The 17,552-nt window shown below is 46.9% G+C and overlaps 1 protein-coding gene across 1 annotated transcript; it reads left to right on the top strand.

The window, feature by feature from the left end:
- The first annotated feature begins 1,865 nt into the window (after positions 1-1,865).
- ATP5F1A (ATP synthase F1 subunit alpha) lies at positions 1,866-11,853 on the top strand. The gene is made up of 12 exons (XM_066602610.1): positions 1,866-2,022; positions 4,302-4,380; positions 5,213-5,382; positions 6,367-6,540; positions 7,440-7,606; positions 8,519-8,667; positions 9,447-9,598; positions 10,010-10,234; positions 10,307-10,414; positions 10,523-10,667; positions 10,776-10,926; positions 11,629-11,853. Exons 1-12 carry the CDS (start codon positions 1,963-1,965, stop codon positions 11,705-11,707), a joined length of 1,659 nt encoding a protein of 552 aa, XP_066458707.1. The 5' UTR covers positions 1,866-1,962; the 3' UTR covers positions 11,708-11,853.
- Positions 11,854-17,552: the final 5,699 nt, after the last annotated feature.

Raw genomic sequence — 17,552 nt, 5'->3', positions numbered from 1 at the left:
ACTCTCGCATTGCGAGAAAATCGCACGATTTTCTTGTCAGTGTGAAGGTGCCCTTACAGAAGCAAAAACGCTTTGCACAGCCGTGAAAATCACTTGTTGGCAAGCAGATTATCCAGCCAAGTTTCTCAGCCTGATATTGTGAATTACGCGACAGCAAGCATTTCCACATGTACTGAACAGTATATAAATACCCAATCGTACATTGTTATTGATGAGTCTCATTCAGCAAGGAGAACGCAAGTATACAAGCTGAATATTTGGGGATAACCTTAGAGGGCGATCATCTTTGGGGACACTTAGGCCGCGCTGACATGGGCGGATTCCCATTGCGGGATCTGCGATTGGCGTCTGCATGGAGGATCCACTGCAAAATGCAGGCATTGAAAAGCAGGAACTTTGACTTTTTCATTCACACTCGCAGACACAAATTGCATTTTCTGTAAGCAAGAGAAAAATTGCAGCATTGTCTATTTTGCCGCGGACTCAGCGCGGATGGCCTACATTAAAGTCAATGGAGGCCATCCGACGCACAGCCCATATGCAATTAGCTAATGGGCTGCGGGTACCTGTGTTATCGGTAAGTGACGGTGCAGGAAATACAAATATTGAAAAAAAACCTGTACTGCTCGTTGACCGACAGCGAGCCGCTGTAGTCATCCGCATTGCAGAAAATTCAGGTTGGCAGGGTCGCCGGCTGGGCTCACAGCCAGAATCTGCTGCGGGCCTCCCACATGCAGAATCCGGTCCGCCCGTGTGAGCCCGGTCCTATACAGTTTAGATCGGAATGGGAAGCAGTCATGCAAATGGCTCTTTAGAGGATACTAGCAGAATTACCCAACTTCTCACGGGTCTGTTTCATGTAGTTTATGTGTCTGGTTAAAATCTTTGTTTGCTACTGATATGACGACAACATAATAAAGTCTGTTCAGGGCGAGGGAAGAAAAATGGCTGGGTTGTTATGTGCAGAAATGGAGTCGTCTGGTTACTGGACCATCCGCTGCAATAGTATCTCCTGTATTAACATAATGAAGTGAAGTATACTTACCCCTCCACGACCGCCCGCTGTGGTCCCAGCCATTGGTGTGAAAACAAGCATTGACATTGCAGCCTCAGGCCACGCTCACACAGGCTTTTTACTGCGATTACTGTGGTGCTTTGAACGCCGCGGTAAAACACTCCCATTGTTTTCAATGGAGCCTCGCAGACATACGCTCGAACACGGCATTTTCTAACGCTGCGATTTTCGAGCGGTCTGCTGTATTTTATCACGTTTTCACCCTTTTTAACGCACCTCATTACCCATCACAATGATGCAGTGCGTTAAGAACCGTGGCCGGACGCAAGTTACTGCGTCCGAAAATGGCGATATAATCGCAGCAAACTGTTGCGATCGAAATTGCGTCATTTTGCCGACAGTATGTGAGAGTGGCCTTACATTGGCTGTACTGGTCACTTAATTCCCTGCAACATCATGTGTCACAACAATCACCAGGACTGCAGCGCTGGACCATGGTGGCCATGAAGGGGTAGGTATAGTTCACTTTATGATTTTAATACGGGGCCTCCTATATATATATATATATATATATATATATATATATATATATATATATATATATATATATATATATATAGTATATGAGAAGCGTCAAGGCTGACAGATCAGGCTGTGTCCTTATGCCATTGTATGTATAAAGTTGGTTTAAAAAGAAAAAAAATGAAAGAACGCCGTTGGTGCCGTCATACGAATGACAGCTCAGGTTGTTCTTGCTGTGTCCTTTTGCCCTTGGATGAATAAAGCTCGTGCAATTTAAAAGGGAAAAAAAATCCAAGTGGGTGGAGCCTGCGGTGGGCGGGAGTGACCTTCCCTTCACTAGCTCTCTACCGGGCCGCCATTTTTTTCAGTCTGCGCGGACAGGCGGACAGGGAGGACTCGCACGCCGCTGACCCCTCGCCCTCACCATGCTCTCAGTCCGTGTAGCAGCCACCCTCGCCCGCTCCCTGCCCCGGCAGGCCGGTCTGGTAGGTTCCTTCCTCCGCTGTTTCCTCTGTGTTCCACCTCCCAGCATGGCCGGCCTGGGCCTGAGCCGCCGCTCCTCGTCCGCCCGCGGCCTGCTAATACGGGGCCGCCCTGCAGAGGTCACCGGGGACGGCAGGGGGCAGCGGGGTCAGTGCTGCAGGACAACCGGTGGCTTTTCGTTGTCCGGGCTGCAGGTGTCCCGTGAAGGTCAACGGACGCCGCCGTCCTTGTCAGCATTGTCAACGCCGCTGCTGCATGTGCCTCACCGCCCCCTTACATCCCCTGCTGCTACATGTGCACCTGGCACTAGGGGGTGCTGGTGGCCCCACTGCCCCCTTACATCCCCTGCTGCTACATGTGCACCTGGCACTAGGGGGTGCTGGTGGCCCCACCGCCCCCTTACATCCCCCGCTGCTGCATGTACCCCTGGCACTAGGGGGTGCTGGTGGCCCCACCGCCCCCTTCCATCCCCCGCTGCAGTATGTGCACACTGTAATGGGCCCTGGGTACCCACATCACTAGGCAATGGGCAATACAAACCGTTACACTATAAAGCCTGTACTGTGCAGCCTGATGGTGAGCTGCCACGGTCATCTGCAATACAGAAATCACCGGTTTGCCAATGTGAGTGCAGCCTTGGGGTACGTAAACGGGTAGCAGAATTGGTGTGCCCTTTGCAGCCCCTTCAGTTGCCCCGGTGAAATCTGCTGTGGCTCCACGTCACAATCCACACCGTCACGGTGCCCCCCCAGAGACCCCAATACTTACCTACGGATCCAGCGTCCTACGTCCCACATGACGCTTCGGCTGATGCGCTGCAGCGTCATGTGACACGCCGGTCATGTCACATGACACGCCCACAGCGTCACATGGCTCGGCTGGCCGTGTCATATGACGCGGGGGAAGCGGTTTCACGCTATTTTCCGCTGTGCTACAGCGGAAGATAGCGTGACGGACGGCTTCCATTGACTGCAATGGAAGCCGTCTGCGCATACACCCGTGACAAATAGAGCATGCCGCGGGCGAGGATGGGAGATTTCACGGTGCGGAATTCCGCGCTGCGAGCATTAAGCTATTAGGTTCAATAGATCCGTCCGTGGGAAGGAGCCCTTACCCCCTAATGCTCCGACTAGTAAGTTGCGCACAGACTGCTCACACTTGTTTGGGGTGAGTGGCATCGGGTGGCACATGCCACACATCCCGTTCTTATGTGAGACGCCAATAAGACATGCAGCAGTTTTGTAAACTTGGACCGTCAGTCGGAGTGAGAAATCACTCAAGTGCTTGAATCCATCCAAATAAACCGTATCTCAGTCAGACGGACCCGGCATGGGAATGATGTCCATGTAAAGAAGCCCCTAATCATCGCTCCGTAGGCCCTGCAGTGGGTCAGTAGTTGGTAACATTTGGCTACTCTTACATTATTAACAGCAGTCCTGAAAAACATTAAATGGCAAAACTTCAACTTTACAGCTTTATTCTGCCAAATTGCGCCTTTTTATGTCCCGCATACAGAAGCTCATACTTGTAACGTCCGTGGAAGTTGTGATGGGAGCTTTTGTTTAAAGGTGTTGAACCACATTTGATTTCATCGGCCAACCATACGCTACAGAAGTGTTATTGTTGGGGGGTCTTGTTACAGAGACTCACTAATCCCTTTAATGGGGGTCCTGTATCCCCCTCTACTCCTCACTGCATTCCCTGCAGTAGGGAGCAGGTTTGATGGAGCAGCGGTCACACATGTGCAGCACTTGGAGTGCTTTTCTGACAGCCCCGTTGAACTATCTTATCTCTGGCAGTCCCATTGTAGATGAATGGAGCAGCAGTGCACATTTGTGACATCCCCCCCCCCCCCCCCCCCCCCCCCCCGTGTGGTGGGGGGGGCACAGGGATCACATTCTCAGGACTGGTGGGGGTCTCAGCAGTGTAACCATCACCAATAAGATTTTAATCGCCTATTTTATGCATGGGTGATAAGTCAATTGTACCCCCCCCCCCCCCCCCTTTATTAGGATGAGGTCCTGCCAGCATTGTAAGATTTCCAGTCAGATTTTCCTTTCCCTCTGTACAAACTGCAGCTGTTTCTTAGACCCTCCAGTAGTGGCCTGTGGTGGGATGAGGCTACTCTCCCATAAAGTCCTGAGGGGGCTTTCCACTGGCTCTCATGTCATGCCCTTGTCTGTTGTTTCCCTTTGTCCTTCAGGTCTGTCCTCTGTGTAGATCTTTCTATGTACAGTAATGTCCTAGATCTATTATATTGACTCCTGCCTCTTCTCCTCAGGTCTCTAAGAAGGCACTCGGAGCTGCATTTGTAGCTACCCGCAACATCCATGCATCCGGATCATGGCTCCAGAAGACGGGTGAGTGTCCTCTACTCTGTTGCACGCCAGGGATCAGAAACCGTGCCATTACTGTGAAGTTTCTAGGCTGTCCTCCTAGGTTGGGACTTTCTACTGACTGACTGACAAACCTACCGTATTTTCCGGCATATAAGACGACCCCCGACTTTTCGTCTTATATGCCGGGAATACCGTGTGGTAAAAAAAACCCCAAAAAACAATCAATACTCCCCATTGGCGGCGCTGCTGCAGGCTGTTGCCCCCTCATGCACGCTGCAGACCATTGCTTTCTGCAAGCAGGGCTTGAATGCCCTGCCTCCAGAAAGCTAATGCCCTGGTTGGCTGTGATTGGCTAACACCAGACTAAGTTAGCCATTCAATGACGTCATGAATGGCTGTGATTGGCTAACAGTCTGGCAATTGAACAGCAAATGATTCCGTTCATTGCTTTTCACATTTCTGTTTCCGTTCTATCATGCAAGAGAGAAAACCAAAATGCCTGACCCATCATGTGATGAACACTAGCAGTGCCCAGTGGATCCGACTCACCATAACAGGGTCCGAGGGGTTTCCATCATGCAGGTCATCATCTTACTAGGAATAAAGTGTCTTGTGCTGCACTTTCTTCTCTGGCCTTTATGATGGAAACTGGCCGTATGCTGCGAATGGAAACATGAAAGCTGCTTTGCATTTATATATGTATATATAATTTTTTTCTTCACGTACGTCATCCTACAAGAATGTGTGATCACACAGATTGGGAGGGCGTACTAGATGGACCAGGGAGGCTTTTTCTGCCGTCAGTCATCTTTCTATGTGCTAGACTAGTAACGGCTACTTTTGCTTTCTGCAGGCACTGCTGAGGTGTCCTCCATCCTTGAGGAGCGCATCCTTGGTGCAGACACCAGTGCCGACCTAGAGGAAACCGGTCGCGTCCTTTCCATTGGTGATGGTATTGCCCGTGTTTACGGCCTCAGGAATGTCCAGGCTGAGGAGATGGTGGAATTTTCCTCTGGACTTAAGGTAGGTTGTTTTATTTCTCAGTTAGGCTCTTTTTAGTGCTGGTATCAGGAGATGTAGCATCAAGGTAACTGCAGCAATCCAGCAAAGAGGGTGCCAGCTGTCCCGTTCACCCACACCGGATGAATGGCACTTAGTCACACAAGTAACTCTGCTCTAACTGCCCTAAGCAATTTGTGGAGGTATTATAGATGTGTTTGCGTTTTTAGGATGTGATTACATGAGCATTACTCCCCTGCAGAATGCTGTAGGGCTGCACTGGAGGCGCCTGGACTCTTCAGTTAAATGACTATGGCAAGATCAGGCACCGAATGTAAGCTACCTTTTTTTTTTTCCCTCTCCATCTGCCTTTTGCAAGGGAGGAATGCTCATATAATAGCAGCCTTAAAGGTGACAGAAGTGAATAAATCATTACATTAATGAGGAATCCATGATGCAAACAGTCTGGCAGCATCTGCTGCCTTACGGGGCCTGTTCTTTGTACTGCTCTTTATTTATTGTCATATGAAGGGATGGAAGATGAAAAGCTTGTAGGCTGTAAGTCTTATACTGCTTGTACTTGTACTGCTGTATTGGGGGCAATCATGATATCCCATGGATCTTTGTGGGTCACTAGAAGTCGCCCTTGAAGGCCTGGCCCAGACATGGTGCAATTGCTGCAGCCTTGCAATGTAGATTTCGCACTGAAAATCCAGTGCAGTTTACAGTACAAAACATGTGAATGGAGATTTGAAAACCTCATCTGTATGCAATGGAGAGAATCGGCACTGAAATCAAGCTGCAGGTTTGGCAGCAAACTCATTTTGATGCAAAAAAAAAGCGTTAGACGTCGCCCTTTGATATGTAGTATGAAATCTGCTGCCTGACGCACAAGTGGGATTTGCGATGGTGTTAAACAATGGTGTATAACATGCTTGTGTTAATGGGTAGTGCAATATCTGTCTAATTGTTAGCTAAACTGTCATGTCTTTCTGTATTGTGTATTAGGGCATGTCCTTGAACTTGGAGCCCGACAACGTTGGTGTTGTCGTGTTTGGTAACGACAAACTCATCAAGGAAGGAGACATTGTGAAGAGAACTGGCGCCATTGTAGATGTACCTGTTGGTGAAGAGCTGCTTGGCCGCGTTGTCGATGCTCTGGGAAATGCTATTGATGGCAAGGTTGGTGTCTGGGTTATTTTTGCAAGAATGGATACTAAGGCCCAATACTCACAGACGGAGTTTCGCTGCAGAATTCGTGGCCAGATACTCGCCACGAATTCCACAGCAATGTCCATCCACAGATATGCTATGTTAAGACTCTAATCAACTGCTCCCCACCCCCCTGCTCACGGGGGACAGTCACAGCATGCTCTGCTTGTTGCGGAAAATTGACTGCAATGGAAGCACTCCATCCTGCGACACTACTGCAGAAGTATTGCAGGAATTTGCAGCATGTCCTGCACTGCACATGCTCACCAGCCAAGACACTCGCGGCGGTTCCGGACAGGTGAGTATTGGTCTCTGGGGGTCACTGCCGGAGCATCGGGTCTGATTTTAGCTAAGAGATTTCGCGGTCAGAATATTAAGGCATGAGGGCTTAATATTGAGCGACAAGTGGGTCAGATAAAAAATCCCCCCCCCCCCCCCCCCCCAAGAAAAATCATAACATTTTGGTTACATTTCCACTTGTTTTGCTTTTTGTTAGCACACCGTTGGAGATATATTTTGCCTGTACTCAGAAATGTGTTATATGAAGGCTTCACCTAAATTGATAGATGGATCAGACCGCTGAGCACTGATGGGAATCAGGATGGGCCACTTTACAACTGAGGTCTCCAGCCAGTGCCACTCCAGCTGTTGCAGAACTACAGATGTTGAGATTTAAAGATTTGCAACAGCCTTTTGACTTAAATCTTCTGCTTTACAAGATGCTGCTTGTTTTTAGAAGGGACATTACCAATTTTATAGTCTTTAGTTGTTTTCTGATCAGTAGCCTTTAAACAAGTGACATTACTGTTCCCGAAAGGTAGAAAAAAATGTAATGGAAGACCAAATGTAATAAAGTGCTTTTATTAAAGGGCCCACTTGCATCAAAAATCCGCAGAAGAGTTGGACTGAAGGCCCCTGGTATCATTCCACGTATTTCTGTGCGTGAGCCCATGCAGACTGGAATCAAGGCCGTGGACAGTCTGGTGCCCATCGGGCGTGGACAGCGTGAGCTGATCATTGGTGACAGGCAGACTGGGTAAGAAGTGTGCATAGGAGGTAACTGAGCATATTCACTGGCGTTTACGAGGAGACCTGTGTGCATGGCAGCTATGTACAGTATAAGCTGGCAGGAGAGGCAAATTTGCAGAACTTCAATAGGATGCATTCACACGGGGCATGAAAATACACTTCGAAATCTGCATGTTTTACATGTGCCCTCTGCATTACAAAGGGGTGAATCCGCAGCAAATCCATGCAGAAAAGAGATGCAGCTTTTGTGACGTCTTAATGCAGTGTGTGAATTTAACCTTAGGGCTGTCTCACACGAGCATATGGTAATTGCGTATTATGCGTGTGTAATACGCTGTACTAATGTGTAGGCGGCCATGTTACGTTTTTGCTTTTTGAGAAGCGCACAAATATGAACGCCATTCTTTTGAAGCAATGCTGTGAGGACAAAATAATCGCAGCATGTTTTCTTTTGGTGTTTCTTTGGAGTGCCTTGCCCATTGCCTTCAATGGAACCTTTAAAGGCCTTGCACGGCTCTCGCGTGCCGTGCATGCACATGTGATATTTCCCATTGGAAACTTGTGAACCTCTGCGTGTCCAACACATGCCTAAGGATCACAATTTCACAGAAGGAATGCGGGTTTGAATAAAACCTCCTCACATCCGCATGAAAAATTCACGTTTACAAGTGCGATTATTTTATTTTTGCGGCAGTGTTATTAAAAATGGCATAGCTTCTGTCAAATTGTAATCTTCACGCACTTGAAAGCATGGCAAGTGTTGTCCATAGACTGCGATGGGAAAAATCACATGCGAGTGCTATCCAACTGATTTCCACAGTCCTCCACAGCATCCCACTGTTTTGCATCTTGTTCCTGTTCACCATTTAGATACTTCTTGTATTGTTAAATGACGCTTGACATGCTTCTCACTTTACAGCAAAACATCCATTGCCATTGATACCATTATCAACCAGAAGAGGTTCAATGATGGAACTGATGAGAAGAAGAAACTGTACTGTATCTACGTGGCCATTGGTCAGAAGAGATCAACCGTGGCTCAGCTGGTTAAGAGGCTGACTGATGCAGGTATGACCAGTGTTTACAGCGTCAGAACCTAAGACCTTCTACTGTGCTTTAGGCTAGGACAGCGACATGTTGCACAACAGATTGATGTCGCACTGAGATGTCATCTAATGAATGTTTATGGTGTCTCCACCTGTGACCTCTAGTCACGTGCAACTTTCCTACCATAGACATCAATGTAAGTCACATGCGACACAGACCTGACTGTTCAGCAGCCAAATCACATCTCTGAAACAGTCGTGTGAGATGGTTGTGTGACTTTTCTGAGACTTGGTTGTGCAACACATGTTGTTGTGTAGCCCTAGCCTTGTGTGACCTCCTAGATCTGTTACCTTAATTTAAGGTTAATTTGCAAGTGGAATATACAGACTTCTCTAAATAGGACTTGCTGAAATCCATGAACTTGCTGCCAGAAGAACCCCATCCAAATGTATAAAAAATATTTTCAGTCCCAACGTTCTGCTACAATTTTTTGAGGGTTTTTTTTGGAGTTATAAAGAGGCTTGCCTTTTTCCACCACCAGCAGTAGCTCTAAGTGCAGTCTATAAACAGAGCGGCAGTGGTGGTCGAAGAGGTGATTATTAGCCAACTGCTATTTTACAGTATGGGAGACTCATTAGAAGGCCCTTCAACCCACAGACCTCCACAGTGCTTTTGGTGCTGCCCATGGCTGTCAATAAAACGTCTTTCACTTATCAGCCTCTTCCTCCCATAGCGGTCTTTGTTCGGTTTTTCAACTGCATTATTTTGCAAATTCAGACTTTTTTCTGCCTCCCTTATAGATGCCATGAAGTACACAATTGTGGTGTCTGCCACTGCCTCTGATGCTGCCCCCCTGCAGTACCTGGCACCATACTCTGGTTGCTCCATGGGAGAATATTTTAGAGACAATGGAAAACACGCTCTGATCATCTATGATGACTTGTCCAAACAGGTAAATATATTTTGCAAAGGTGTTTAACTGCCTCTATATGACAGCTATGGGGCCACACATGCCTTTTGTCTTGCTCATTTACACAATGCATGCATACTCTGCAGCGCTGTACACAATCTAGCGGCCTTTACACTGGGTGCTGTACACAATCTAGCGGCCCTTACACTTTATCTTTATTAATAAATTGGTAGCAAATGTCTTATTGTGATTGCAAAAATTACAACTTTGTTGGTATTCTGATATGACCCTTTCTCCCTAATTCTTTGATTTTACAGCGTCTTGCTTACACTCCACATGCCATCTTCCTGGAGCTCTAGCCTAAAAAATATAGTCTTTGCTTCTGTTTTTGAAGGAGTCCATAAACCCTGGCTCAAAACATTAAGTAACTTTGTGTTTACCTTGTATCTCCAGGCTGTGGCCTACCGTCAGATGTCTCTACTGCTGCGTCGTCCTCCTGGTCGTGAGGCCTACCCCGGTGATGTGTTTTACCTTCATTCTCGTCTGCTGGAGAGGGCTGCTAAAATGAATGACCAGTTTGGTGGTGGATCCCTGACTGCTCTCCCAGTCATTGAGACCCAGGCCGGTGATGTGTCTGCTTACATCCCAACAAATGTGATTTCCATTACTGATGGGCAGGTAAGTGTCAGCTAAAGCATACACAATGTGTGAAGATGAGAAGACAGAATAATTCACTTTTTCTCCTTTTAGATCTTCTTGGAGACTGAGTTGTTCTACAAGGGTATCCGACCTGCCATCAATGTCGGTCTGTCTGTGTCCCGTGTCGGTTCTGCTGCTCAGACCAGAGCCATGAAGCAGGTGTGTGGCTCTTGTTTGCATGTCCTGTCTTTATTTGTCCACCTGTAGAGTGATCTAGCAGATTCTCCACACAAAGCCTATTGTAAGTCTTAATATTCCCATCCCTAGGTGGCCGGTACCATGAAGCTGGAGTTGGCTCAGTACCGTGAAGTAGCAGCTTTCGCCCAGTTCGGTTCTGATTTAGATGCAGCTACCCAACAACTCTTGAACCGTGGCGTCCGTCTGACTGAGCTGCTGAAGCAGGGACAGTATGGTAAGCTGCGCTCTTGGTTTGCACTGTACAATGCTGGCTGATGTCTCCTACTATAAAGCTGACGAAGGGTTAGGAAATCTGGAATTAAACATGTACATTGTTTTCCAGTTCCCATGGCCATTGAAGAACAGGTAACCGTTATCTATGCTGGTGTGAGGGGTCATCTGGACAAAATGGAACCAAGCAAAATCACAAGATTCGAGAATGCTTTCTTAGCTCACATTAAGAGCCAACACCAGGACCTCCTTGCTACCATCAGGTGAGTTGTAAATCAAACTACTTAAACTAAGGCCATAGACACTGCTTCGTTATAACAAATGTCGCTATTCACAAGTGCAGGTTTTCCACACAGACGATGGACTGTGTGGAGAAGGACAAAAGTGGTGGCATGTTCTATCCGTCTGTTTTAATGGATAGGAATAGGACATGCAATGTGCAGTGTAGGCTTTGCTGGTGGCTGATGTGAGTTGCACCTGAGTTTCTTGAATGCAACTCTCATATGGCCATGTCTTGGCCTAAATGATCCTGCAGAGCGACGTTCTGAGCAGCATGAAGATATCAGGTACAAAGCTGTAATACAGCCTCAATAAGACCTTTTACACGGGCAATAGTCTGTTTATGGAGATGAACCATCGCTACTATAATCACTCATCCCCCTGTTGCCACGCCAAGATGTACCGCCAGTTACAGCGGTTTGTGCTTGCTGAAGGTGAACAAGCAGCCAGCAAATGTATTTGCTCGTTTGTCGTCTGATTGGCTACTTTTACATGTTCTGCGTGTCGGATGAACTAGTATGTAGTGAAATTCCCAAGCCCCCATAATCTGCCCATGTAAAAGGACCCAGAAGTCTGTGCTCCCGTACTGTAACTTCAGGAACTTTCCTGTTCTTGATCAGTTGCTTGTGGTAATGCTAAACCTTTACCTTTTACCCAATGCTGAGTCTTTATTTTTCTCACTTTAGGGCTGATGGAAAGATCTCGGAGCAGACAGACGCCAAGCTGAAAGAAACTGTAATAAATTTCCTGTCTAACTTTGAGTAAACTCTCACCGGTTTCCGACTCCAGTCTGTGGATGTGGCGATTATGCTTGTTCCTGGTTCCATTTTCACTAAACTTATTGAAGCACTTGTGCTTTTAATGTACAGAGATTTCTCAATTGGAGAGTAAAATGTTCCATGAAACCTTTACTGGGTCCTCCTTTGGGTCTTTGTTCCTCATTATTACATTCCTTTATTATACTTCTATGGCATTTTAATTCAGTTATAATGGTTCCATCCAAATATTACTCTTCTGTTCCCCTCCCAAGAAAAGTCCTGAAGGGACATGCAGCTGTCAAGTCCTGGGGGGAATGTACCTGCCACTCACCTTAAACCAGAGCTGGTGACAAGTGCCAGCTCTTAATCTTCCACAATGTCTGTGGTATGACCAGCTACAGCTTACCTTGGCTAAATCTATTTGCCAAGGGTCTTGGGAGTTTGGACCTATTGTAGTTATCTGAGAGCCACAAAAGTAGTCAGATTAAAGAATTTGCTGTGGCGAGACTGCCTTTCTGTGTACTGTAAGGGGCAGGGGGGGAGTGGTGGTAAACCTGTTCAAAGGAGTATTCTCATCGAAAGCATGTGTAACTTGGTCACTAGAGTGTTTTTGCACTCTAGCACCGCTTTTTCCAAGTAACTGACTACTCGGATGAAAAGATTCGGGGAGTAGCAGTGGGGAACAGGGGGAGCTCGTTCTCCCCTTCCCAGTGCCCCCTGAATTTTTTCGCCCGAGTAGTCAGTTACTCAAAAAAGGCGGTGCTCGAGTGCAAAAACACCCAAACCGAGTATGCTCGCTCATCTCTATTGGTCACAGTATAGTGATCAGCCGCATCTACTTCAGCGCAGATGTAAGGCTTCCTTCACATGGAGCATAATCCTTGTATCGCAACAAATCCACATGTAAGACATACAGACTTTGCCGCAGATCTGTTTAAAATATTGTGCCCAGTGTTTGGGCACCATAACAAGTACAGCTATATTGGTTGTCACTTCTGAATTGGATTCTCAAACTTGTGCTTAAAGGGGTAATCCAGTCAGTTCTCACTACAAAAGTCATTGCCATAGCTCCGTATAGTTGTGTATTTCCTTGCACTCTTGGGCCGGGCTCACACAAGCATGTTGGTGCAGCATATTCCACACATGGGTTTTGCATGCATAATATGCTATACGAATTCTGACAGACGGCCATGTTGCTGCATGCAACTAAAATCAAAGCATGTTCTGCCTTGGCATGGTTTATGCATGCCAAGCTAGTACATGGCTACAATGTCTTTGCATGCTTGTTGCGTGCCATGTGTATCTTGCAGGCTGCCAGACATGCTCGTGTGAGCCCGGCCTTAATGACGCGTGCATGGGGTGTGATGTACTTGGCTTCCTGTGACGTTCACCTCTTGCAGCCCTATACTACAATATCCATACATGGAAGTCTGGGGTGCCTGTGCCACAGAACGACAACTAGAACATCCAGCTTCTTCCACCTGATGATGCACTTTTCTGAAACATGACAGGAAGCCATGTATGCTGACTGGAACAAGGCATCATGGGAAGTAATTGACTTGAGGTGAGGAGGAAGGGTCGTGTAACAGGCCATCAGATTGTGAAAACCATTGATTTTATTAGTTTTTCTATGCGCAAGTGTGGGAAAATTTAAGCAGGTAGTTCTGCAACCCCAAAACGCCTTTAAGCTCTCTATGGGGAGCATGCTTTTAAAATGACACATAACTAACTTGGCTGCAATTTTTTTTTTTCACGAGGCTGTTCAAAAACAAATCTAAAGAAAAAGCTTGGTTTATTAAAAACGGTGTATGAAATGCCAGTCCTAACGTTAGTCTGTCCTCTGGTGCTTTCCACTTTAAAATTTAAATTCCAATCTTTTTTTTTTTCTCCAAGTTTTTCATTACACAACAAAATATAACTTTTTATAGAACAAATGATATTGAAAAACATAACTTTTGCAGAAATATTAGTGTTTGAACGGGCTGGTCTGAAAATCTTATTGGATAGAGAAGAAAATTCACACTGTCCCTTTAGACCACCAATGTGACATGAGTTGGTTTATGCCAGAAACCAGTTGTGGAACTCTTCATAGATCCACGTTGTGTTCAATTTCCTGGTGGTGCCACCAGTCTAGGAGAAATGTATACCTTTGCTTTACACATACAGTGCTGGCATTGTGTAGTTGGAACCAAGTCTTGTTAAATTCATGGTGTCGTCTGACTTTCCTGCTGTTCCTCATTGCTTTCCTCCACAGTGCCAGCTGCAGCCACCTTCAAAGGCTGTTATCGTTGGTGCAGGACCTTTTTAGTCATGTGATGTCAAGGAAGGTCCTGCAGCTCTTAGAGTTGCAGTCTTGCCCTGCTTTTTGCAAATTCTATTTTGCTACAATTTATCTTACCATCAGTAACAATGCAGTGCAAATTGTGGTCAATTAGCAAAATGCTAAAATATCTCAGGGGCCCACTGGACATTCACCAGATCCTCCATTGGATAGTCTGGGCCTGTATATACAGTGAATGTTTGATAAGGAGACTAGATGCCTCACCTACTAATAGAAGGGAATAGTCTGTAGACAACGTTGCAGAATCAATTCTTGCTGAAGAAAAACCGCATGGAAATTTGCTGCTTCATAGAATGTCATTTGGCTTAAAGAAATGTAAGAAGAATAAAGCAAATTGTTTTTTTTAATTCTGAAGCTTTATTGAGACATATGATACAGCTCTGCACAGAAGACACATTTAACTTCTAGAATCTTATCAGCTCTCATCCATGAAATTTCTCTCAAAAATAGTTTTGATCCGATTCAGTTTCCATCTGGAATTTTAGTGTGGTCATCTAAATGCAGCCAAAGGCCTGGATTGCATGATTTGTAGAGGGGCAGTCATGAATTCAGAGTTGGAAAAGGCTACATAAGTATTGCTGAAGACCTGGGAGTAAATCAACCCATAGTTCCAAAAAATTGTACATGGAAACTATTCATGGCTTGCTCCTCTACAAGAGAAAGTCTTGTTGAGATCGCTCTAAAGGCATAATTGTGACAACCCCAAAGGTAACAAAACATTCTACAAAAGACAAACTCCCAAAACCTCCGTTCATGTGTCTATTAGGAAAACTGCACAAGAATAGTCCTTGTGGAAGGACATCACACAGACAGCTGCTGCTGTCCAGGAAGAGAACCTGGCGGAACATCTCACGTTTGTCGGAGATCCCTAGGGTGTTTCCCCCAACTGCCTAGGAAATAGTTGATGGCTGGATGAGACAAAAGTAGAAACTTTTAGCACAAATGCACAACTGTGTTTGGAGTTTAAAAAAAAAAAAGAATACTACCCACACTGAAACCTCATTCAACTCTGACACCTGGTGGAGGGGGTGCCATGGTTTGGGGCTGCTAAGCTGTTTCAGGCTGCACCCATTACAATCATTGAGAAATCAATTAATTCTAAGGTGGCTCAGAACATCTTACAGGAGAAAATGAGTCATCCATGACCTAAAGCTGAAGAGACAACTGGTGCTGCAACAAGACCAGAACCAAAGCACACAAGTAAATTTGCTAAAGAATGCTTGAAAAATAGTGTTTTGCAATGGCCAAGTCAGTGGCCTGACCTTAACCTGAGGGGGAAACTATGACGTGAGCTGAAGGTCGTGCATGCAAGGGCATCCCAGAAATATTGATGAATTCCTTATTCAAATCTTATTTTGGCTGCAGGAAATATTTAGTTCTAAACTGATTGGTGCTAAAGTGGTAGCTGTAGGTTTTAACCCCTTAGTGACGGAGCTTTTTTGCTTTTTTTTTTTTTCCACTTTTGTTTTTTCCTACTCCCTTTTAAAAAAATCGTAACTCCTTTATTTATCCATCGACGTCGCTGTATGAGGGCTTGTTTTTTGCGGGACGAGTTGTATTTTTCAATGGCACTATTTATTGAACCATATAATTTACTGAAAAACTTTTAAAAAATTCTTAGTGGAGAGAAATGAAAAAAAAAACGACATTCCACCATCTTTCAGTGCGTCCTGTTTCTACGGCGCACAAACTGCAATAAAAACAACCTGATATTTTTATTCTATGGGTCAGTACGATTGCTACAATACCAAACTTATATAGGTTTTTTTTTTTTTGCTGTAGTACTTGTATTTTTTTTTTTTTTTAAGATATTTAATTTTTTCCCCTCGTCATCCTGACAGCATACACATGGAGGTTGTCCGCTGGACCCCTGTTGGGACAGGAAGCGGAAAAACATACAAAAAGCGACTCCCACCACCGGCTCACCAGTGTCTTCCTGTCCCTACAGGACAGTCCAAGCGGAAGCCTCCAGGTGTATGCTGGAGGCAAGAAAAAAGGAAAGCTGCATGCAGCCTGCCCGCCCGTGGGGGGACGACTCTCTGGTCGGGCTGGCAGAGCTTGCGCGGGTGAGACCCTACGTGGGGACCCTCACCCGCAGGATCCAAACCCAGCACCTCGTTTCCTGCAAGGGAAATCCTTCCCCAGTGCGCTGCCCAGTGGGGTTGTCGCACTGGGAAGATGCAGCCCCGTACCTGCGGGGCTTGGAAGCCGCCCTCCGGACACCAGCACTTCCAGGGATCCTCCGTCGGGCAGAGCGGCTGAACAGGTATGCCAGCGAGGGGGGGGGAGAGAGCGCACGGCGCGGGTCAACCAGCGCACTCGATCCGGCATCTCCTGACAGCAGGCGTCCTCCCCTGAGCGTCCCGACGTAGAGTGTATCCCCCGGGTCCGGCGCGGCGGCATGACGTCAGCGCGGCCGCGTCACCGGGGGGGGGGGGGGGGGGCCTCGGAAAAAGGTGTCAAAATTTGAAAAAATTCAAAAAAAAAAGAAGAGGAGAAAATAGGATTTTCCCCACATGTCTTCGGTCTGCACCTTAGGAAAAGATGTCGGCCAGAGAAGACACGGAGAGCAGCCTGCTGGTGAGTAGACCTTCGGGGGTCTCACACCAAGGGTAAGGAAGGAATATCAGGTGCTGGAAAACCCCCCCTTTTTGCTGTCTCCGTCTCTTAGGACAGAGAAGCACAAAAGGGCAGAGAGGCCAAGAAGCGCGTGCGCAAGTGCCCAGTCTGCCTGCGGCGACTGGACGAGGGACACACCAAACCCTTATGCGCAGACTGCACGGAGAAAGTGGTCCGTGAGGAAGGCTCCTCGGGCATATCGGACATCCGAGCTATGATCCGCGAGGAGATCGAGGCCTCTCTCTCGTCTCTTTCCGTTCCGCCCCCCACGAAAAGGGTAAGGCGGTCACGGATAGAAGAGTCGGACTCTGAGGAAGAGCTCTTAGAGGATTCCCCCTCAGAATCCATGCTGCCTATGGAAGACACGAGGAATTACTTTTTCTCATCGGCGGATCTGGGGCAACTATTAACAGCGGTCCGACACACCATGCAGGTGGAGAAACGGACGCCGCAGCAGCCATCCTTCCAGGATAGCCTGTTCCGGGGACTCCTACCGCAGCCCAAACCATCATTCCCGGTCAATGATATCTTGAAACAGCTTATCTTGACCGAGTGGAAACAGGCAGAACATAAGTTTTTCCTGTCTAAGGAATTTAAAGAGCGCATGGTCTTCACCCCGGAAGACATCGAGTTCCTGGACACCGTCCCGAAAGTGGATTTGGCGGTCGCCAGGGTCACAAAGAAGGCTGCCCTACCCTTTGAGGACATCTCCCAATTGCGGGATCCACTGGATACACGAGTGGATTCGGCAATGAAGAAGGCCTGGGAGTCGGCTGCCCTCACCATGAAAACCAACATCACGGCCACGTCAGTAGCGAGTTCTATGACGGTCTGGTTAGACCAACTCCAGACACTGGTCTCGCAAAGGGGTTCGAGGGAAGATATCTCCAAC

The sequence above is a fragment of the Eleutherodactylus coqui genome, chromosome 5 (assembly GCF_035609145.1).
Source record: "Eleutherodactylus coqui strain aEleCoq1 chromosome 5, aEleCoq1.hap1, whole genome shotgun sequence".
NCBI classification, from domain to species: Eukaryota; Metazoa; Chordata; class Amphibia; order Anura; family Eleutherodactylidae; genus Eleutherodactylus; species Eleutherodactylus coqui.
This window is presented reverse-complemented; position numbering and strand designations above follow the sequence as displayed.